Source organism: Hyperolius riggenbachi, chromosome 3, assembly GCF_040937935.1.
Source record: "Hyperolius riggenbachi isolate aHypRig1 chromosome 3, aHypRig1.pri, whole genome shotgun sequence".
Taxonomy (NCBI): domain Eukaryota; kingdom Metazoa; phylum Chordata; class Amphibia; order Anura; family Hyperoliidae; genus Hyperolius; species Hyperolius riggenbachi.
In genome coordinates, this window is record NC_090648.1 from 475,387,285 (window position 1) to 475,411,177 (window position 23,893).

General features: G+C 44.5%; 1 protein-coding gene across 2 annotated transcripts in view; it reads right to left on the minus strand.

Annotated features, from left to right (window-relative positions):
* Positions 1–23,340, minus strand: part of MGAT4B (alpha-1,3-mannosyl-glycoprotein 4-beta-N-acetylglucosaminyltransferase B) — an 802,706-nt gene extending 779,366 nt beyond the window's left edge. Inside the window, exon 1 of one of the 2 annotated variants that reach the window (XM_068278091.1) lies at positions 22,982–23,340. In XM_068278091.1, the coding sequence (XP_068134192.1) occupies positions 22,982–23,078 (97 nt within the window). In that variant the 5' untranslated portion in view covers positions 23,079–23,340. The remainder of the gene's footprint in view (positions 1–22,981) is intronic. The other variant, XM_068278092.1, reaches the window with a different exon arrangement.
* Between the last annotated feature and the right edge of the window lie 553 nt (positions 23,341–23,893).

Genomic DNA, 23,893 nt, shown 5'->3' on the forward strand with positions numbered 1-23,893 from the left:
AAGGTCTGCAATCCCAATACCGGCCTTTACTAATTCTATCAGTTAATCAGTGCCACCAACTGGGCGTTAAAGAGGAGCTGTCAGCCATACAATTTCAGAAAAAAACACATATATAAGTAGATAAATACTTGCTCTACTTACATAACACGTGTATTGCTGTCCACTTTTTGATTTTAGTGATTTTTCTACAGTAAAAAAAGAGAAAATCCTTCTTTGCATTTCCCATTTTAAATGTGGCTATTTTGAAGCCAATTCTGATGTAATTTCCTCCCTTAGGCCTAGTGCACACCAGAGCGGTTCGGCTGCGTTTTGAGATCCTCTTGCGGCTGCGGATACACTTGGGTAATGTATTTCAATGTGCTGGTGCATACCAGTGCGGGAGGCGTTTTGCAGAAATGCATACTCCTGGGCTGCTGCAGATTTTGGATTGCGGAGGCGTCTCTGCCTCAATGTTAAGTATAGGAAAAACGCAAACCGCTCTGAAAAACGCCACTTCAGAGCGGTTTGCCAGGCGTTTTTTGTTACAGTAGCTGTTCAGTAACAGCTTTACTGTAACAATACATGAAATCTACTACACTAAAAACACTTCACAAAACCGCAAAATGCTAGCTGAAACGCTACAGAAAAAGAAGAAAAAGCGTTTCAAAATCTGCTAGCATTTTGCGGATCTGCTAGCGGTTTTTGGTGTGCACCAGGCCTAAGTCTCCTCTGCCTGATTTGCCCACCCTTCACTATAGAAAGTGCATTGTCTCAGCATGAGAAATATTGGCCAATCAGAGAGGAAAGGAGGTGTGGAAGGAGAAAACAGGAGGGAAAGAGGCTTCAGCCAATCAGGCTGCATTAGTTAAATCTGAGGGGAAGTACAGAAGCAAAAAAGGACAACCCAGCATGCCCTGCAACTTCCTTTTTGTGTACCAAATTTTGTGTGCGCCAAATAAGAGTCAGGTAAACTGGGAAATTATCATTTATCAACAAGCAAAGTAATAGTGATTTTAACTTTTGGATTGCCTGGTTAGCAACTGTATTACTTGTTTACCAGATAAAAATAAAGAATTGATTTTTGATTTTATGCCCAACAGTTACACTTTAACAAAAGAAGTACTGCATACAGCAGACTTCTCAGAAGACCTGCACAGTAAGGAGAAAATAAAATATTCCCTGTGATCGCTGTTCACACTGCCGTCACCTGCTCCTATCAGCCCCCCTCCCTCTCCTCCTAGTATCAATCCATATCATTATTCAGGATTACCTCAGTGTACGCTTGATGAAGCACAGCTCTAAATCTTGTTGTGTAAAGCAAAAGCCGACACTGTCCTCATATTAAATATAACAACTGTGCAAAGATATGACCGCCTTGTCAATGCTGATGTCATTCATAAAACTTGTTGTATACATGACCTTGGAGCATCATGTCATGTACCGTAAGTCGCATGATGCAGGGCTGTGGAGTCGGCATTTAGGAGTCGGAGTCATTTTTGGGTACCTGGAGGTGTCATAAACTGAGAAGTTGGATGACTTTTGTACTCACTCCACAGCCCTGCAAGGAGTCGGAGAAATTTTTGGGTAGCTGCAGTGTGCCGGGTGGCATGAAAAAGTAGCTGGGTGGCGCACGATGGGAGAATACAGGGGCGGTGCTTCTCTGTGCAACTTGGTGCTTCTCTTACAGCATAGGGAGAGGAAGAGGGGAAACTAAGGAAACATTGGGCCATATACAATTAACTTTTTCTCCAGAGGCCCCTTTTCCATGGGCAGTTAATAGGCAGTGAAAAGCCTTTCAAACTCACACAACTGCTCGCTGCTGCCTGGCAACAGCTTACTGCTTGCCTGTGCTTGTTGAGAACACAGCTCAACTGCCCATGGAAATGAGCCGTGTTTTCTCCTAGGAGATAATTGGTTACATTTTTAAAATTATTTTTAGCAGTTTGCAATTGAAAGAGTACCAAAAAGTAGGTGCAAATGTACCATCAAAATTATCTTAAAGGGACTCCGAGCACCTCTCATGGGCATGCCTTTAAGACTCCGACCGGTACTGCAAAGTACTTAAAGATGCATACCTTTCTGTAGCTTGTGCTCTCCTCTGAATCGTCGTTCTACACCAAAGAGTTTTCATTCAATTCAAAAATTGCGGCTGCCATCTTGGCTATGTTATAACTTCCGGGTCACCCCTGTCTTCTCTGTCAGAGAAGTGCATCACTGAATGAAGCAGAAAGAGGAAGTGACACGCATGGCCATTGCAAGAGGCTCCTCCAGAGGGGTCATAGCACGACTTTCTTGGAAGTCGTCTGGCTTTAAGGCATGCCCATGAAAGGTGCTCGGAGTCCCTTTAAGTATTTTCTTGCTTGTTGGTGATATTTCCCCAAATTGTAAATAAAATGCCTTTGAAATCACTAAGGAGAAAACTCAAGTTAAAAAGTTAATTGCATATGGGCCACTGACCCCGATTTCATTCACTTTTTCTCCTATTTTCTCCTAGGAGAACATTTTTCACCTTCTGTTTAAAATAACTCTTCAGCACTGTCACTGTCTTTATATTGTAAGCTCGCAAGGCCAGGGCTCTCTCCCCCTTTTGTGTCTTGAAAACTATTATACATTTTATTTATCATGTTACTTTTTTCATTGTCATTACAAATTCTGTTTTTCTGTATTTTGTATCATTTTTGTATTTTGTCACTAATTATGTATCTTGTATATATTGGTGCACACTATTGCCTGTATTATGTACCCAATGTTCGTTTCTTACTTTGTACAGCGCCACGGAATATGTTGGTGCTTTATAAATCAAAAATAGCAATAATAATAGTATTTTCTTGCTTGCTGGTGGCTTAAAAGTTACTTTATTGATAAGATGTGAAAATATCACCTAGGACAGTGATCTGCAAACTTGGCTCTCCAGCTGTTAAGGAACTACAAGTCCCACAATGCATTTGCCTTTATGAATCATGACTGTGACTGTCAGTCTCCTGCAATGCATTGTGGGACTTGTAGTTCCTTAACAGCTAGAGAGCCAAGTTTGCAGATCACTGACCTAAGAGAAAAAGTGAATGATTATCACATTCCTCCACATAATGCCCTCCTTTTAAATTAAAGCGGAACTGAAAGGTCATTAAAAAAAAAAAAAAAAAAAAAAGTTTCTTTTACTTGGAGCTTCTTCATCCCCTGCAGCCGATCTGTGCCTGGGACGCGACATACCGATCCTCCGTTCACACACCGCGGATCACTTTTCTTCTCGTAGTGGAAGCCGACGTCTAAGTCGACCTCCCCTGCCCCCTGGCCACATGTATCCTTGTACGCGTTCCCGTGGCCAGGAGCGTCCTGCGTGGGCGCAGTATGATACGATCTCTACCGCGCCTGCCCCAGGAGCGTGAACGAGGATAGGCGCAGCAAGGGACGCGCAGGTGCAGTGGACACCCACTGCGCGAAGTGAAAGTGAGCCGCGGTGGGGAAACGGAAGATCGGTATGTCAAGTCGCGGGAACAGGTCAGCTGCAGGGGGCTGGCAGAAGCCCCAGGTAAGTGAAACTTTTTTTTTTTTTTATGACCTTTCAGTTCCGCTTTAAGCATTTATCATAATTTTTTAAAAAGGTTTTCAATGCCTTTGTTTTAGAGGCACACCACTGTGCCTATACCAATGTATAGTGCCTAGCACACAAAAAACTATGCTTTGTTCCTTTTTCTGCCTGAAAGAGTTAAACATCAGGTATGCGAGTGACAGTTTCTGCCCGGGTTGGACTGGGTCAGACTACAGCATAACCCTCACTAATAAGGAATTACAGTCATAAAACATTTTCCTGTCAGTAAATGGCATCTGGGAGCAGGAAATAGATAAAAAAGGGTCAATAATTCATAGATTATTTGAGCTCTGGAATACTTCAATGAAGTTGTCATTGAGCAGAGACAATGAAACAGTAAAAACTTAAAAACTAGATTTAAACATAAAATAAAACTGTGGGGTCTCTAAAAAAGTAATTTTTAGGAGAAGAAGGATGGATACAATTGTTTTTCTCATCAGTTTATTTTCACCTCGGATTTCCTTTAAGGTTCCCATACACACCGATTTTTCCTGCAGATCCAATCACTTTGATTGGAACAGATGGCGGGGGGTCAATCTAATTTTGTTTCATCAGTCCACAGAATACTACCACAAAAGTTTGGGATAGTGTTCTGTGGACTGATGAAACAAAATTAGAACTGTTTGGGCCCGTGGATCAACGCTATGTTTGGAGGAGGAAGAACAAGGCCTATGAAGAAAATAACACCTTGCCTACTGTGAAGCATAGCGAGGGGTCAATCATGCTTTGGGGCTGTTTTGCTTCTGCAGGTACAGGGAAGCTTCAGCATGTGCAAGGTACCATGTATTCTCTTCAGTACCAGGAGATATTGGAAGAAAATACGATGCAGTCCGTCACAAACCTGAGGCTTGGGAGACGTTGGACCTTTCAACAGGACAATGATCCCAAGCATACCTCCAAGTCCACTAGAGCATGGTTGCAGATTAAAGGCTGGAACATTTTGGAGTGGCCAACGCAGTCACCAGACTTAAATCCGATTGAGAGCCTCTGGTGGGACTTAAAGAGAATCTGTACTCTAAAATTCTTACAATAAAAAGCATACCATTCTATTCATTATGTTCTCCTGGGCCCCTCTGTGCTGTTTCTGCCCCTCCCTGCTGCAATCCTGGCTTGTAATTGCAATTTTTATGCAATGTTTACAAACAAAAGTCATACAGAGTGTGCAGGGGGCCTGGAGAGGGTGTGTATAGCTTCTATCCAATCACAAGCAGCACAGCACATTCCAGCCTGACTGTTTGAGCTCGACAGAGCCGACAGAGGAAAGAAGATTAGATTATATAACAGAGATAACACAGCCACTGTGCAACTAGGAAAGGCTGCAGTAATCCAGAACACATTAGAACAGGTATAGGAACTTATAGGATAGAAGAAATAAGGCTGAAAATTTTGTTACAGAGTCTCTTTAAAGAAAGCAGTTTCAGCACGCAAGCCTAAGTGTGACTGAACTGGAGGCTTTTGCCCATGCAGAATGGGCTAAGATACCCGTAGATCGCTGCAAGAAACTTGTGTCAAGCTATGCTTCACCTTTAAAAGCTGTTATAACTGGAAAAGGATGTAGTACTAAGTACTAAGAATGAATGTCACTTGGGGGTAGAATAAAACTGATGACTGAAATGATCAAAATCAATGTCAAACTGGCCAAAACACGCAATTTCAGTTGAATAATTTTGAACACAACTGTACATATCAACTATGTATGGATTTGTATTTCCACTATTCAATGTCATGACTGTACAGCGTCTTGTATTTCTTATGTATATTTGTTCCCCATTATTTCTTTGTACTATGTACAGCGCTATGGAAGATAGTGGAGCTATATAAATAAAAAATAATAATAAAACGCAAACGCGGTGTGTGCAGCACTTTTTTGCAATTATGTTAAAAAAGCGCTAATTGCGATCGCTCAAATATCGCAAAAATATACAGTGAAAACCGTGTTTAACGTGAAAAAAAATCACCATGGCAAAACGCTAGCGATCCCCAGTGTGGATGAGCCCGTGTACAGCTGGTGCACAGGAACAACACTAATAATGAATTAGCATTAGTGTTTTTTTAATTACTGAAAGGAGAGAGTAATTTCTTTGGCAGATGCAATCTGAACATGTGGATAAACCTCCTTCCTCCACTATCTGCAATTATCTAAACACACGTTGTAGCTGTGATTACGATGTATGTAGCTTGTGCTGTTGGCCTAGCAGTTCTGCACAATTATCCTGCTTTTATTGTCGTTCTCTCTCATGGCAGATCTATAGGCTGACATACATATTAGATGCTCTGGCATGATCCAAAGGCCTCTAATGGCCTCCTGCTTGCAGACTGATGCATAAGCATGAATGCCTGGCACGGCATCTGAATTTTTGCCTATGAGCGGGACAAGTTTTCTGTCTAATTGCTCTAATTGGTGAAATTCTCAGCTTACTCTTGAGTGCATACAGTGAATGGGTAGCTGCAGTACAAACACTGAGCGTGAGCAGCAAGCCTGTATGTGGAAGACGCTATGCAGGGCCGTGCGGAACCGTGTGGAAAACCTACGGATTGTGGCGCCCTGGCGGGGCTTACAATGCGCATAAAGCAGCCACACATTCAGCCCAGGTTAGCATAAGTGGGGCCTCCCCTTATTCTGATCAGAGCCACGGCTGCAGTTTTGTAGGGTCCAATACAAGACAAGGTACTTCTAAAACGTGGAAACTCCAATATAGACAAGGGAACAGTGCCAATCCAGGCCCAAAATTCCTCGGAACACATCCATACAGAATTTGAGGGATTTGCTTGATTTTGGCATTGTTTATTTGGGTGCTGCTGCAGCAATGACATGCTGTTTGTCACACGTTTAAAGCACACCAGAAAATGCGTGGCTCACAGAATATCATTATGCCCGTTTTGTCACGCGTTTTCTAAAACGCATGCGAGTCAGATAAGTGTGACCCTAGCCTTTATGTTACTCTCCCTTTAAAGTGTAACTGTTGGGAATAAAAATCAAAAATCAATTCTTTATTTTTATCTGGTAAACAAGTAATAAGGATGCTAACCAGGCAATTCAGAAGTTAAAATTACTAATACTTTTCTTGTTGATAAATGATTATTTCCCAGTTTACCTGACTCTTTATTTGGCACACACAAAATTTGGAACATAAAAAGGAAGTTGCAGGGCATGCTGGGTTGTCCTTCCCTTCAGACTTAACTAATGCAGCCTGATTGGCTGAAGCATCTTTCCCTCCTGTTTTACCCTCTCACACCTCTGTTCCTCTCTGATTGGCCAATATTTCTCATGCTGAGACAATGCACTTTCTATAGTGAAGGGCGGGCAATGCATACACAATCAGGCAGAGGAGAGTAAGGGAGGAAATGACATCAGGATTGGCTTCAAAATAGCCACACTTAAAATGGGAAATGCTAAGAGGGATTTTCTCTTTTTTTACTGTAGAAAAATCACTAAAACCAAAAAGTGGACAGTGCAACACATATGTCATGTAAGTAGAGCAAGTATTTATCTACTTATATATATGTGGGGGGGGGAGGGTTCTAGGATAGTATGGCAGCTCCTCTTTAACACTTAGCACTTTGTGATGGTGCCTAAGCCTAACCAGTACAACTAAGCTACTCTACACTAACCCTCCTAAATTATGCCTAACCCAAAGCCAATGCCTGTAAGCCTATCCTATACTCTGTCCAGCTGAATGGCTCTGAACCTACCATACTAAAGACTCTATTTTCGGCAAAAGCCATACTAACATCCCTCTCAGAATCCTGGCTTAGCTCATAAACAACAGATGTATTTCAATGTTGAGTCTCTCTGTGATGGTCTGTGAAGTAAACACAGCAGCACCTGAGTGTATTATGACTCTGCTGTTCCTGTCCAGTATAAACAAACTGCTCTGAGGTAGGCTGCAGAGATAACCCCATAGTGCCTGTAGCACGGATCGCCCCTTAGTCATGAACAGTTCTTTGAAGGGAATCTGAAGTAAAAACAAACTTATGATATAATGAATTGTATGTGTAGTACAGCTAAGAAACGGAGCCTTGGTAACAAACGAATGATTCTCGTGCTTTTTTCCAGGACAGGAAGCGTTAATAAACTTCACTTGTTATCTATGCAAAAGAGCTTCTCTGAGCTCTCCGACCCAACTTGGGTCAGCTACAGTGCTGTTGTCTGAAGCACTTCTACATCAAAGAAACAGTGAAAGACAACTTCTGATAAGGTTTTACCACAGGGAAGTTCAAAAGGTAATTCGCTCTGCTGTGTTCCATAGTTTAAAATACACAGTGTACGGTTTGTAAATTGCAAATTTGAGAAAAGGATGCAATATTATATAAAAAAAAGCTATATAACTGAAAATAAAAATATAAGACTCTTTTCTTTGATACTATTTCTTTTTCTTGGGTCTATTTCTTAGCTGTATTTCACATACAATTCATTTTATCATCAAGCTGTTGTTTTTTTCCGCTTCAGTGTCACTTTAGTGTACCTAGTCAGTAGCTCAATCAGCAACCACTTCCTGTACAACAGACTACAAGAGCTGCACGTTGCTACCTTCTCAGATGGGGTACTCTGTGCTTTATCCCCCTAAACGGTAGAATGATGCAGCGCCAAGCAGCAGCCCTGTCCTTAGGCCTTGTTCACATTATAAATTGCCAGCGCTATTGCAAGCGCTGAGGGATTTATTGAGCTTTTTTCAAAGCGCTTTTCCCTGCGCTTTAAGCTTGGAAAAGTGCTTTTGTAAACCTTCGGCAGGGTCCTCCTCCTTATGTCTCCTACCTGATCACGCACCTCCATTACCGTACACCCATCCAATGGACCTGAACTTACCTAATCTCCATTCTCCCATCCAGTGACTGACTAAGCCAGGCTTTCTCAACCAGGGTTCCTTGAGTACTCTGCAGGGGTTCTTTGGCATTTTCCCTCATCGTGGGGTTTGGTAGTATGATAGGGAGCACACTAAAATAGGGGGCACTGTAAAAAGCATTAAAGCTAATGGGAACCCATATTTAAATAAAAAAAAGTCAGATACACACCTAAGGAGAGGGAGGCTCTGGGTCCCATAGAGCTTTCCCTCTCCTCTCCCGGTCCTCGTCGTTGCGATGGCTCCCCCGTAGTGGTATTCAACCGTTTTGGTCAAATACCGCTGTTACCCCGCCGAAGGGAGGCTTTGGAAATGCTTCGGGAGCCCGAGTGCTCCCGAAGACGGGCCACTCTACACTGCGCATGCGCCCTCTATGACACATTCGCACGTGTGCAGTATGGAGCCGCCTGTCTTCGGAAACACTCGGCTCCCGAAGACTTCCGAAGTCCCAGCGGCGGCGGATGCGAAGGGGGGAGCCAGCGCAGCACCGAGGGCACCGGGAGAGGAGAGGGAAGGCTCATTAGGACTGAGTCTTCCCTCTCCTTAGGTGAGTATCTGACTTTTTTTTATTTAAATATGGGTTCCCATTAGCTTTAAATTCAGAATAATAATGAGCACATTAATAAAAAGCACCAGAATAAGGAGACATTTGAATGAAGGGCACTGTAAAAGGGGGTAGTGACAGAAACAGTCCCCTGCAAAAAAAAAATTCAGGGGTTCCATGAGATCCAAAACGTATTTGCAGGGTTCCTCCAGGGTAAAAAGGTGAGAAAGGCTAGACTAAGCATTACCTTGTACTCATACTGTGCTGCGTGATCTGGTTTGCAAGTATTCCTGTATTGTCTTATTGCTGTATGTCACCCCTAAATATTGTCTGTAAAGTGAACCTCCAGACTAAAAATCTACTCAGCAGCACTGAAAAGGCTTGGACAGTTTCACAACATCAGAACTTTGTTTTTCTTATCCAAGCCTCATTTTTAGCTGCACAGAAGAACATTTTTCCCCTGATGGTGTGCAAAGCATGATTGGATTTCTGATGTTTTTGTTCTCGTTCTGCTGTTTTGGTGCAATTTTTTTTATTTTTTTTGAATTTGAGATTTGAAGCCTAGCGCGCATAGCTGGGAAGGGTGATCAGCACACAGGACAGTTGGAACTTTGTCTCATGCTCCCTGTCACCTCCTTTCAACCAAAAAGATGGCTGCCCCATGAAAAAGATGTCTGCCCCCATGAAATCACAAACATTTGCCTGTTCTTTTAAAACAGGGTGGGTAAGAGATTATATCACCCATCTATTTTAATGAACATAACTAATGTAACTTAATGGCAGTATGTTTGTTTAGGATGAAGTTCCCCTTTAACTAATGTCCAGCGCTGCGTAATATGTTGGTGGTTTATACATACAATAAATAAAATAAATATTTCCTGGGGTTTTTTTTTTTTTTGGGGGGGGGGGGGGGGGGGATCTGGAATACAAAAGTGAATGTACAGTGGCTGGATAGTGTACTGGTTAAGGGCTCTGCCTTTGACATGGGAGACCAGGGTTCGAATCCTGGCTAGGTCAAGTACCTATTCAGTAAGGAGTTCAAGGCAAGACTCCCTAACACTGCAGGGTGGCCTCTTGAGCGCGTCCCAGTGGCTGCAGCTCTTGAGCGCTTTGAGTCCGACAGGAGAAAAGCGCTATACAAATGTTCCGATTATTATTATTATAATGTGTACACTGCATATATAAAAAAAAAAAAAAAGACTAGACACCTTTGAATGCTAAGGTATATATTTAACATACAGTGGCTATTCTAGTACTTTTCCATTCTTGGTAATAGCAGATCCGCATAAAGCACATATTGACAAGTGGAAAAAAAACCCATAACAAAATAAGGTGGAGAGATGCGGAGGCAGGTACCGCAAGCAGTGAATGAGGCTGGAGCTGGCTCACTGATGCATGACAAGGCCCAGAGAGAAACAGCTGCCTCTGCTGAAGGCTCTCAATGAATAACAGAGAGAAGAAATTCCCTTAGCAATGCATTTTTTGTTTACTGACTATACAACAGATTTAATACTAACTTTCAGGTACATATTATTATTATTATTTAGTATTTATATAGCACCGACGTCTTCTGCAGCGCTGTACAGAGTATATGGTCTTGTCACTTAACTATCCCTCAGAGGAGCTTACAATCTAATCCCTACCATAGTCACATGTCTATGTATGTATTGTGTAGTGTATGTATCGTAGACTAGGGCCAATTTAGGGAGACGTCAATTAACTTATTTGTATGTTTTTGGGATGTGGGAGGAAACAGGAGTGCCCGGGGGAAACTCACACAGGCACGGGGAGAAAATACAAACTCCATGCAGATAATGCCCTGGCTGGGATTCAAACTGGGGACTCATCGTTGTAAGGCAAGATCGCTAAACACTATGCCACCCTGCTGCCCACATACGTATTTTGATTATTTTCTGTATAGCAAAGATGGAATTATGATAACTTGAGAAAAGTTCTGACTCTGACACAGACGACCTGGGTACGAATCTCTGCTCTTCCTATCCAGTAAGCCAGCACCTATTTAATAAGGAAACCTTGGGCAAGACTCCCTAACAATGCAACTGCCTATAGAGCGTGCCCTAGTAGCTGTCTTCTCAATAAAATGCTCAGATTGAAATTCCATCCTCAGAGATAAAAAAAAAAAGTTATCCCCAAAAACAACCACCACTAACTTAAAGGACAAATGTAGTGAGAGGGTAAGTATGTAATACATAGGTGTGTATGTGACTTTTTTTTTCTTTATTTCATCTACAGTATTAGAATAATAGACACCAATATCTAGAGTGTTGGTTGGCACAGCATGTACGCGACTACCACTCTCAACTAAGCGACTAACACTCATGTACGGGACTAACACTCTCGTACGGGACTAACGCTCTCATCTACGGGACTAACGCTCTCATCTACGGGACTAACGCTCTCATCTATGGGATTAACTCTACGGGACTAACACTCTCATCTACGGGACTAACACTCATCTACGGGACTAACACTCATCTACGAGACTAACACTCTCATCTACGGGACTAACACTCTCATCTACGGGACTAACACTCTCATCTATGGGACTAACACTCATCTATGGGACTAACACTCATCTATGGGACTAACACTCATCTACGGGACTAACACGCTCATCTACGGGACTAACACTCTCATCTACGGGACTAACACTCTCATCTACGGGACTAACACTCTCATCTACGGGACTAACACTCTCATCTACGGGACTAACACTCTCATCTACGAGACTAACACTCTCATCTACGGGACTAACACTCTCATCTACGGGACTAACACTCATCTACGGGACTAACACTCTCATCTACGGGACTAATACTCTCATCTACGGGACTAACACTCATCTACGGGACTAACACTCATCTACGGGACTAACACTCATCTACGGGACTAACACTCATCTACGGGACTAACACTCATCTACGGGACTAACACTCATCTACGGGACTAACACTCATATCTACGGGACTAACACTCTCATCTACGGGACTAACACTCTCATCTACGGGACTAACACTCTCATCTACGGGACTAACACTCTCATCTACGGGACTAACACTCTCATCTTGCATTGCTGAAGTCTCAGAACCAATTACCAGTCCAGAGACTGGGAGTGAATGTCTGTGTTTACCTCTCAGTGCTATGGTTTTATTTATTATTTATTTATTGTATTTATAAAGCGCCAACATATTACGCAGCGCTGAACATTAATTTAGGTTACAAACAATATTTAGGGGTGACATACAGCAATATGACAATACAGGAATACAAGAAAACCAGATCACACAGCACAGTATTAGTACAAGGTAATGCTTAGTCAGTCACTGGATGAAGCATGGAGATTAGGCAAGTTATGTTCACTCAGATGCATAGCATGGGTTCACAGTAATGGAGGTGCCAGATCAGGTAGGACACAAAAGGAGGAGGACCCTGCCCAAAGGCTTACAATCTAGAGGGAGAGGTAAGGACATGAATGGTAGGGGACCAGAGTTCAGCTGTAGGTTTAGAGCACTTGTGAGGGGTAGTAGGCCAGAGTGAAAAGGTGAGTTTTGAGGGCTTTCTTGAAGATGTTGAAGGAGGGGGCTGCCCTAATGGGTGGAGGTAGGGAGTTCCATAGTGTTGGCGCAGCTCTTGAGAAGTCCTGGAGGCGTGCATGGGACTGGGTGATGCGGGGGGCGGTTAGGCGAAGTTCATTGGAAGAGCGGAGTGAGCGGCTAGGTGTGTACCTCTGAGTAAGATCGGAAATGTAGGTTGGACAGGTTTTGTGGACAGATTTGTAGGTCAGACACAGTATCTTGAATCTGATTCTGGACTGGATAGGAAGCCAGTGGAGAGATTCTAGGAGGGGATCTGCCGTGGTGGAGCGATGGGAGCAGTGGATAATTCTTGCTGCCGCATTCATGATGGACTGCAGTGGGGCTGTTCGGATCATAGGGAGACCAGACAGCAGGGCATTGCAGTAGTCAAGGCGGGAAATTATGAGGGCATGGATGAGGAGTTTGGTGGTGGCAGAGGTCAGGAAAGGGCGAATCTTACAGATGTTACGAAGGTGGAAGTTGCAGGACTTTGTGAGGTTTTGGATGTGGGAAGTGAAGGAGAGTGCGGAGTCCAGGGTGACACCCAGACAGCGGGCTTGAGAGGTAGGGCGAAAGCATAATGGTAGGTTAATTAGCTATTGCCAAAATGTATTCAATTCTGTAATAGGGACATTAGACTGTAACTATGCTAGGGGCATTAGACTGTTAGCGCCTCTGAAAGACAGTTATTTGACATGAATCGTTCAGAATGCCATGTAAAGTGCTGTGGAAAATGTCAGCACTATATAAATGTATAACAATAATAAGTCTGAGGCTTTGTATGGTATAAAGGCAGTTCAGAGATATGTGATGTATTCCAGTAATATAGATGCTTCAGACGGAGTTGGAAAAGATATTTATAGCTACATGTAGGAAATGCAGCCTGTTCTGACATATATTTTATTTACCCAGCCTTAACCCCTTCACTGCGTGATGTGTTGCCCTAGCCTTTCCACCAATGCATAATCTTAAAGGGACACTGAAGTGAGAGGGATAGAGAGGCTGCCATGTTTTTTTCCTTCTAAACGATGCACATTGCCTGGCTGCCCTGTGATCCTCTGCCTCGAATACTCTTAGCCATAGACCCTGAGCAAGCATGCAGATCACGTTTGACACCAGTCAACCACCAGTTGACTGCATTTGCTGCATGCTTGTTTCAGGTGTGCGATACATACACTACTGATGCATAAAAGATCAGCAAGATGCCAGTCAACTGGTGTTGTTTAAAAGGAAATAAATATGGCAGCCTCCATGTTCCTCTCACTTCAGGTGTCTTTTAACCTCCCTGGCGGTATGATTATTTCCAGATTTTAGAGTCTTTTCTTTCCATTCAGACCCTAAAATCAGAAAAAAAAAATCATGCCGCCAGAAAGCCAGCAGCAGCCCCAGCCCTGCAATTTTCCCTCCGACCTTCGGGTGGCGCTGTAACTCTATAGTGAGATCACTGACGGCGATCTCACCAGGGGGAAGCAGAGCCTCGGAGGAAAGGAAGGAGAACGGCTACTAACATCTGGATCTCCCGGGAGGTGAGTAAAAATGCCTGCTGCTCGCTATACTCTGCATTGAGCTCCCACCAGAAAGGTTAAAGAAGTGCTCCCTTGATTGCCATTCAGAAGTGTGGGCATATGGTGGTGCAGGTATGTGTACCTTACATACCAATCATATGATCATCGCTGGATCTATCTGGCTTGGTGGTTGCGTGTGCAGGCATCACACTTCTCTGCATTGTCCTTTCAGGCCATTTAGTCGGTTGTCTACTCCCACTAGTGGGAGTCTGTAGACAACCAAGCCATCTCGGAGGTGGCCATCCAACAGGTGTGTTACACACACCGGCACTTACCTCCATTCACTACCCACAATGTCTGTGAATGGAGTTCTCTTGGCGATAGGTTAACCATTTCTGGATGACAGTAATTGTGGCTGCTTACGCCATGCCGTAGATTTCAATCACCGCTGTCCGCTCACTCTCTCCGTTCCCGCTGCTGTCCGTCTCGCTGCACCTGCTCGCTCTGCTGTCACACTGAGTTTCCATATACCTAACAATTTTACAGTAATTACAGTCCCAAGCACTTTTTTCACACTTTTTTTTAAAGATTACCATATGGTGATTGAGGAAAAAGTTAAAAAGTGTGTTACACATTGGTCAGTTTTTTAAAAATGTTACAAGCAATCAGAAAAATTGATTGTTATTAAAATTGAAAAATTGAGAAATTCTTGAAAAAAGAAATGTAAAAAAAACCTGTGTGGTGTGTGGCCAACTTTAGTGAATCCATGCCATGGAAAATTCCATCCCTGATTATCAGCAGTATTGATTTTCCTGGTGATCTTTTACATTTTGAAAAATGCAGCAAAAACAAGGAGACTCCGTGGGGTAGAGCAGGACCAGCAAGACTCCAAGGTAGAAACTGTCACAATATCAAAACTCCAAAAGTCACACCCTGAACTATGGGGGTAAAAAGCAACTGGGTTGAATCATGCATAAAAGCAATCCTGAAGTGAAAATAAACGTATGAGATAATGAATTGTATGTGTAGTACAGCTAAGAAATAGAACATCAATAGTAAAGAAAAGTCCCATATTGTTTTAGGCTACTTTCCCACCAGGACGTTGCGTTTTAGGGGACGTTAAGGTCGCATAACGTGCCCCTAACGCAGCGCATGGTGGTGTTGGATGTGGAAGTTAGAGCGAGCCGCGTTGTGCAGCTCACTCTGGCGTTCGTGATGCGTACTCTTGGACGCATGCGGCATCACATGGTCCCGCCAGCCAATCGCCGCACAGAGCGGCCGCTCCAGGAAGTAAACACTGCACACGTCACGAAGTTCAGTGAATATTAATTAGCCATGTCCCTGGCCGCTCTCCCCTCCTGCCCAACATTACTGAGCATGTGCAAGCAGTCTAACACGGCTTAGCGCGTATAACGTACTGCATGCAGTACTTTCTCTTGATGTCTTGCGTTACAATGTAACGCAACGTGGGCACTGTGAACAGCCCATTGATTTTTCATTGCTGTGAGTTGGGCTGCGTTACAGGCTGCTCTAACCTGCGCCTGTAACGTCCCACTGTGAAAGCAGCCTTACAGTACAGGAAGAATAAAAAAAAAATCCTTCAGTTATCTATTCCTAAAGAGCTTCTCTGAGCTATCGACCCACTAGGTCGAATTCAGTCCCGTTTTCGGAAGCCCTTCGGAAAAGCCAAGACACAGTGAGAGACCGCTTCTGATAAGGTTTTACTGCAGGAAACTTCAAAGGGTCATTAGCTCTGCTCTGTTTTATAGTTATAAGAATACAGAGTGTGATTTTAAAACTGTAACTGTGGCACAATAATGCAATGTTATAAAATAAAAGCTGTATAACTGAAAATTAAAATTTTAAACCTTTCTTTGCTACTAATGTTCTATTCATTATCTGTACTACATGTACAATCCATAATATAAGTTTTTGTTACTTTATTTTCAATTCAGGCTTGCTTTATAAAGTGGGGAGTTGGCGCAAAAAAAAAAAAAAAAAAAAAAGGTTTTCGTGAATAACAACGGAGGAAACAATGCATAATAATGCACCGTCGCAACACCTTTCCCTTTACACTTGCATCATTAAGAGCTAAAGCAGGTCTTATACAGAGAAGTTTACATCAGATTATATTTAAATAACATTTACACATAGCCACAAAGAAGTGAAGTGAGAAAAGCAAGGCTCTCATCTCATAGGCAGAACAAGGCTGACTGCATTGATATAAAAGGCAAATGGGTTGTTGTTTAAATATTAATCCACATATTCAGACAAGTCTGCAAATGAACGGGCTGGAAGCAACCGAGAATATAAATAAACCACAGGCATATGTCAAAATTAAACACGGGACACTGTCACGCAGGGTCAAGCTACAGATTAAACAAGAACCACGGCCATACAGTGCTGGGACTGTGCAAAGTCCAAATCCTATACAAGTGAACATTTTGAAATCTGGATGTTGGTTGACTTAAAGGGTACCCGAGGTGATATGCGACATGATGAGATAAAGATATATACAGTACAAACATATTAAAGAGAACCCGAGGTGTGTTTAAAGACTGTTATCTGCATACAGAGGCTGGATCTGCCTATACAGCCCAGCCTCTGTTGCTATCCCAAACCCCCCTAAGGTCCCCCTGCACTCTGCAATCCCTCATAAATCACAGCCGTGCTGTGAGGCTGTGTTTACATCTGTAGTGTCAGTCTCAGCTGCTCCCCCGCCTCCTGCATAGCTCCGGTCTCTGCCCCCGTCCCTTCCCTCCAATCAGCAGGGAGGGAAGGGATGCAGGCGGGGACTGGAGTTCTGCAGGAGGCGGGGAGAGCAGCAGACTGACACTATAGAGATAAACACAGCCAGCTCTGACAAGCTGTTTGTCAGCAGCATGGCTGTGATTTATGAGGGATTGCAGAGTGCAGGGGGACCTTAGGAGGGTTTGGGATAGAAACAGAGGCTGGGCTGTATAGGCAGATCCAGCCTCTGTATGCAGATAATATTCTTCAAAACCACCTCGGGTTCTCTTTAACCTCCCTGGCGGTATACCCGACACAGTATCGGGCTAGCCGCCGCAGGGGATCACATGGTCCTGGGAGGATTTTTACACATAAAGTGTTAATTATACCTTTCAGCTAGCACTTCACTAGCTAAGTATGCTCCCCAAATGGCTCCAGTCCCCTCTGATCACCTCCGAAATACATACCCCCCCAGGGATCCCGCGACGGCGCAGCCTCCCAATCAGCTCCCGGCTTCGCTATGGGGAGGATCAGGACTGCGCATGACATCATGACGTCATGTCCGATCGTTGCCATAGCGACAGTGAAGCTGCTTGGAGAAGCTGCGGCTCTCGCGGGATCGCGGACGGGTAAATATTACCAGCAGCGACCGGGGGCATCAGAGGGAACCGGAGCCACTTGGAGGGCATACTTAGCTAGCGCAGTGCTAGCTGAAAGGTATAATTAAAATTTTATGGGCAAAAATCCTCCCGCGGACGCAGTCATGGAAACTGCGTAACGCCAGGGAGGTAATAACCAGGCTGTTTTACTTGTTTTATTTTGCCACCTGAAAGAGTTAATTTCTTGGCATGGAAGTGACAGCTTCTAACTTGTCGGTAGCTTGTCGGGAACATACTAAACATCATTGATATGCAAATTACAGCCATAAAAGTTTTCCTGGCAGAATACAACTTCTGAGGTCAGGGAGAGATAAAATACATGAACTATTGACCTTTTTCTACTCTGGGACACTGAATAGGCTGCCACTGATTACAGACCGTAAAACATTCAACCCACTTTGTAAATGTTTAAATATAAAAGAAAACAATGGGATTAAAAAGTCATTTTTAGGAGTAGGAGGATAAATATAATTGTTGTTTATTTCCTCAGTTTACTTTTACCTCGAGGTCACTTTAAGACCCACACCCACTAAATGATTTTTTTGTGAACGATTTTGCACGACAACATTTTTTTCGCAATATCGCGCAACATTGTTTAACAAAAATTTGTTAAACGATGTACGAAACCTATGGCAATCGTTTGTTTTTGAATGACCGACATATCCGATTGAGTCGTTCCAATCCTCAACGACTTGCGTCGGTTTTGCAGCAATCGTGTAAACGATCGATTGTTTGTTTCCACTGCCGCAAACGACGATTGCAGATTCGGCCAGATTTGTGGGAGAAATGATCGCTCGTCAGCGGGGACCCCGATCCATCTGGCCATGATCTCCCGGAGGATATGTAGCTTACAAGACGATTTTAAATCCAGTAATATAGAATGAAAGACTACCATACAATAAAAAGCATCAACATGAAATATAACTGCACTCTTACAAAACATACATTGATTATATTGCAGAGTGCATGGAGTCTGCAAAGATTTTAGCACCTATAGGGACCCTTTCACTCTACCTCTCTCTCATAGTGAAACATTTCAGATTCATGTGTTTGGTCTTCTTGTACATAGGCTAAAAGTGTGGCGCTGCATTGTGTGTGCGTTATTACACAACACAACACAACACAACCAAAAACAACATTTGAGGAGGTGCGTAGTACTGTAATGTAACACAGGCACAGAAGCAACTGATTAATGTGCATCTTCATTGAGTAGCACTGCACAATTCTAGCAACGCACTGCATGTTCTGGAATCCCTTGGCATTGCCTTGTAACTGATGAGCTGTGAACTGTTCATAGACTTTGAATCGCACTACATTACAGTGCGCAAAACAATCTCTGGTACAACACAGCGTATCATGTCAGTGCAAAAAGTAGCCTAAACAGCAATAACAGCCACTGCTGCAAAAAAACAATTTAAATTTTTCTTCTAGTGGATAGAAAATGGATGCGCCTTATGTCAGGTCTGATTGGGTAAGGTAAATAAATATAATAGAAGTGGAGTTATTTTCCATAATTTAAAGCACAACTGAATTGGACCACAAGAATTGAATTTTACTTACCTGGAACTTATTCCAGCCCCCCGTCCATAGTCTTTCTGGTTCCTTAATGTCCTCTGGGTATTGTGCCACTGTCCCCTCCAAAAGATCCAGTTCCAGGCTGCTACTAATGTACGAACCCATCTGCACACCTTCTGGATCGTGCTCCCGGGAGCGTTCTGCACATGCACAGTCCTCAAAAGGATTGTACCACGCATGCATACAATGCTCCCGCCGATGAAAGCCTGATCTAGGAGGCGCGCGGACAGGACTGCGCATCCAACTGGAGTTCTAGTCACAGATCTTGCGGAGGGGGCAGCAACACAACAGAGGGGATTTATGGAAAGGCCTGAAAGCATAATGGGGCTGGAAGAAGACCAAGGTAACTAGAAATCTACTTTTTTTTTGGTCCAATTCAGGTGTGCTGTAAAGCCCTAGTTCAGCCTCCCAGTATTAACCTATGTGTGTGTGTGTGATTGTGAGTGTGTGTGTATTTTTTCTCATTTCAGAAATCTAAAACTACTTTTTCTATTTATACCAAAAAGTGACAGGGTCAGTTTTAAGTTTTCATTAGTACTGCATTCTAGCCTGCCGCAGAGGAAGAGCACAGCATGCACAATCTAACAATCTAGACAGTCACTTAAAATAATAGCCTAGAGAAACCCATTTGACCAAAGCCGCTGTACCCATCATACTACAGCAGAATGGTAAGCTCTATAAATCCCCCCATGCTGTCACAAACACAGTGTAATACATTCTGGAAATGCCAAACACTCATGTCATAACTTAAGACAAAAATGCCAACATCAAAACCTGATTTCACCCATCACTCTTCTTAGTCACGTCGAAAACTGACAGCACTATAAAACTAGTACCCCAGCAGGCAAGCCAGTCATGCCAGGGGCTGCCATTCTTGTAATTTTTCTGAAATTTAGGACGTGACAATTCTTTATGACAGGGCTGACAACATCACAACGTGGGCACATCACTCATAGCAATCATGCCAGGGGGTACCACAAGCACAATTTTTATATCCAATTGTACAGTCAAGCATCCCCAGGGATGCCAAGGGCAGAAGCCTGTAACACATACAGCAGCTGTAATGCATGCCAGGGCATGACCAGAACTCTAGTATCGGAATGACTGTGTGCCATGCCAGGGGATGCCAAAACTTCTGCCTACCGACAAACTTGTTAAAGAGACACTGAAGCGGGAAAAAAAAATTATGATATAATGAATTGGTTGAGTAGTACGGATAATTACTAGAACTTTAGTAGCAAAGAAAATACTCTCATATTTTTATTTACAGTTACACAGTGTTTTTTATAACATTGCATCATTCTCTAATATTTGCAGTTTACACACTACTCAGCATTCTAAATGATTTTACAGAGCAGGCCAGTGAACTATTGGCCTGTCCTCTGGGGAGGAAAAACAATTCAGTGACTGACAGTTGAGATAACAAGCTTCAGAAGACAGAGCTCTCTGCGACTTTGAAAGTCGTGGAGCTCAATGGCTCTTTTGCATAGATAAAAACTGGAGTTTCTTAACTCTTCCTGTACTGGAAACAATATTAGACTTATGTCTCTGCTGCTAATGTTTTATTTCTTAGCTGTACTACATATACCAATCATATTTTTTTCCGCTTCAGTTTCTCTTTGAAGTATGCCAATCTATTAATCAAGAAATGATGCTGCCCATCATATGCTAGCAACGAAATCTTGGGCTACCTCAAAATCACATGTGACAAATTGAAATCACAACCTTGGGTAGTCTTTACCACAGCCTAGCAAAGGAAAGGGAACTAGTCTATTTAAGAGGACTCAGCAGGAAACCTTATAGGGAAATTACGCTAATGTGATTGGGTGGATGTCATTCACTCAAAACTTCAAGGTTTTAGATGGTTGTAGTAAACTACGCTCACACTATTCGGCCAATCACAACGCTTCATGCTGTAGAGGGTGCTATAATTAATTGTTCCCTATGAGGTTTCAAGCTGGATCCCCTAAAGTAGACTCACCCCAATGGAAGTCATCTACATAACCTTGCCACAGAAAGTCACCACCATAGCCTTGTCAAGAAGAGTCATTACCACAACCTTGCCAAAGAAAGTGGCACTAGTGTACTTGAGGTGACCCAGGGGCAAACCTCATAAGGAAAAGTTCTCAAATCACAGCACCCTCTACAACGTAAAGCGTTGTAATTGGCCTAATAGTGTGAGTGTAGTTATGACTGCAACCTATCTGAAACCTAGGAGGTCAAAAGGGTGCTGTCCACCCAATCACATTAGTGGAATTTCCCGATAGGGTTTCCTGCTGCTGGGTCACCTCAAGTAGACTAGCGCCAAGAAAGTCACCCCCAGAGCCTTTACAACGAAATTCCTTAACACAACCCTGCCAACAACTCGAATTTCTACCACTGATGCCAACATGATCAAGAAGGGATAACTGGACAACAATATTTTGCATGGAAAGCCTTGCCACCTTCCAAATGATAGCAAGGGGCATAAGCCTCTATAAGGATTCTCAATGATATTGCCAATCTTACCAAGCAGTCACAGCATAATAATAATAAGAATAGAAAACTCAGTGAAGGTGTTCTCTATGACAAAGAAAAAATACTGTACTGGGAGGTTGCTTTAGCAAACACAAGGCAATAACACAGCCTGGCAATACATATCCCTCCTGCCAGTCAGCCAAACAAAGTCAGCACCTGGGCAGAACTCAAGTGACAGAGAGCTCAGCATGCTGTCAGCCCAGGAATACCTGCTGTCACCGCTGCCAATCATGCCAACTGAAACTTAGGAATGCCCTGCAAGGCTGCTCATCATGCCTGGAAGGAGACAGTTCCCACCACACAGAGGGCACCCATCATGCCGGGAGGGAGAGAGTGCCCAACACACAAAGAAAATGGAATGCCCAGCAAGGCTGTCCATCATTCCAGGAGGGAGAGAGCGTCCACCACCCACAGGGATGCCCAGCACAGCTGCCCATCATGCCAAGAGACAGAGGGTGGCAGTGCCCACACAGAGGGATGCCCAGCAAGGCTGCCTATCATGCCAGGAGGCAGAAAGTGGCAGTGCCCACCACAGAGGAATGCCCAGCAAGGCAGCCGATCATGCCAGGAGACAGAGTGGCAGTGCCCACACAGAGAGATGCTCAGCAAGGCTGCCTATCATGCCAGGAGGCAGAGTGGCAGTGCCCACCACACAGAGGGATGCCCAACAAGGCTGCCCATCATACCAGGAGGCAGAGTGGCAGTGTCCACCACACAGTCCAGCAAGGCTGCCCATCCTTCCAGGAGGCAGAGTGGCAGTGCCCACACAGAGGAATGCCCAGCAAGGCTGCCCATCATACCAGGAGGCAGAGAGTGGCAGTGCCCACCACACAGTCCAGCAAGGCTGCCCATCCTGCCAGGAGGCAGAGTGGCAGTGCCCACACAGAGGAATGCCCAGCAAGGCTGCCCATCATACCAGGAGGCAGAGAGTGGCAGTGCCCACCACACAGTCCAGCAAGGCTGCCCATCCTGCCAGGAGGCAGACTGGCAGTGCCCACACAGAGGAATGCCCAGCAAGGCTGCCCATCATACCAGGAGGCAGAGTGGCAGTGCCCACACAGAGGAATGCCCAGCAAGGCTGCCCATCCTGCCAAGAGACAGAGTGGCAGTGCCCACACAGAGAGATGCCCAGCAAGGTTGCCCATCATACCAGGAGGCAGAGTGGCAGTGCCCACACAGAGGAATGCCCAGCAAGGCTGCCCATCATGCCAAGAGACAGAGGGTGGCAGTGCCCAAACAGAGGGACGCCCAGCAAGGCTGCCCATCATGCCAGGAGGCAGAGAGTGGCAGTGCCCACACTGAGGGATGCCCAGCAAGGCTGCCCATCATGCCAGGAGGCAGAGAGTGGCAGTGCCCACCACACAGGACATGGAATCATCAGGGTATGCCCTCCTCTGAGGCAGCTATCACCTGGGGGTGGGGGAAGGAGGAGGGGGGTGCACTCACCTTTCTGCCCGCTGAACGCCGTGTACCAGGACAGGGAGAGGAAGATGCAGAAGCAGAAGGCGAGCAGAGTCAGGAAAGTGCCATTGCGGAGCCTCATCTCCTCCTCCTGCTGCTCCTCAGCCTAGGCGGGGGCGGCTGCATGTCCGGGGGTCCGCTGTACCCCACTCTCTCCTCTCGCTTATCTGTGCAGCACCACAGGACTGATTACCAGACACAGCCGAGCGCGGCCCCGAGCTCCAGTCACTGCGCACGGCGGCGCGCCTCACACAAAGCGCGCCCCCAGCTCTCGAATCACGCGGCTGGATGGAGGGGGATGTCGGCCGCGCACTCTGCACTGAGGCGGGCGGTGTGTCCAGTGCGTGACGTCACTGGGCTCTTCTGACAGCGTCACAACAATAACAAACAGCACGGGGCTGCGATCCGCCCACCTGGTATCAATGCATTGCTCATCTCAGCAGCGTACCCGGCTTCGCGTATTATTACCGTTATTCCTGCCGCTGGGAGCGCTACTCCATCTTTCCTCGCCTAGCTTACTGCACCACACCGTACCTCATTGCTGCCAATAGGGGTGCTAGTACACCTAGAATTCACCTCACGCTGCACCAGGCTGTTTGCAGTACCTCATTACTGCCAATAGGGGCACTACTGATCCTTATAACAGTCTTCCTCACCTGCACCAGGCTGTTTGCAGTACCTTATTACTGCCAATAGGGGTGTGGTGAAAATGTTTGCAACTTTATAATATTTTGCACAGGTTGCAATCATTTATACTTATAGCTATCAGAAAGTGCAACCTAACCATTGAGTTCAATGTATTTGTATCAAAAAATGCATCCCAACCTAACCCTTTTCTCACATAGAACCCTCCTCTACTGGGGAACTAATAACCCCTCCAGGAGGGAAGTAATACCC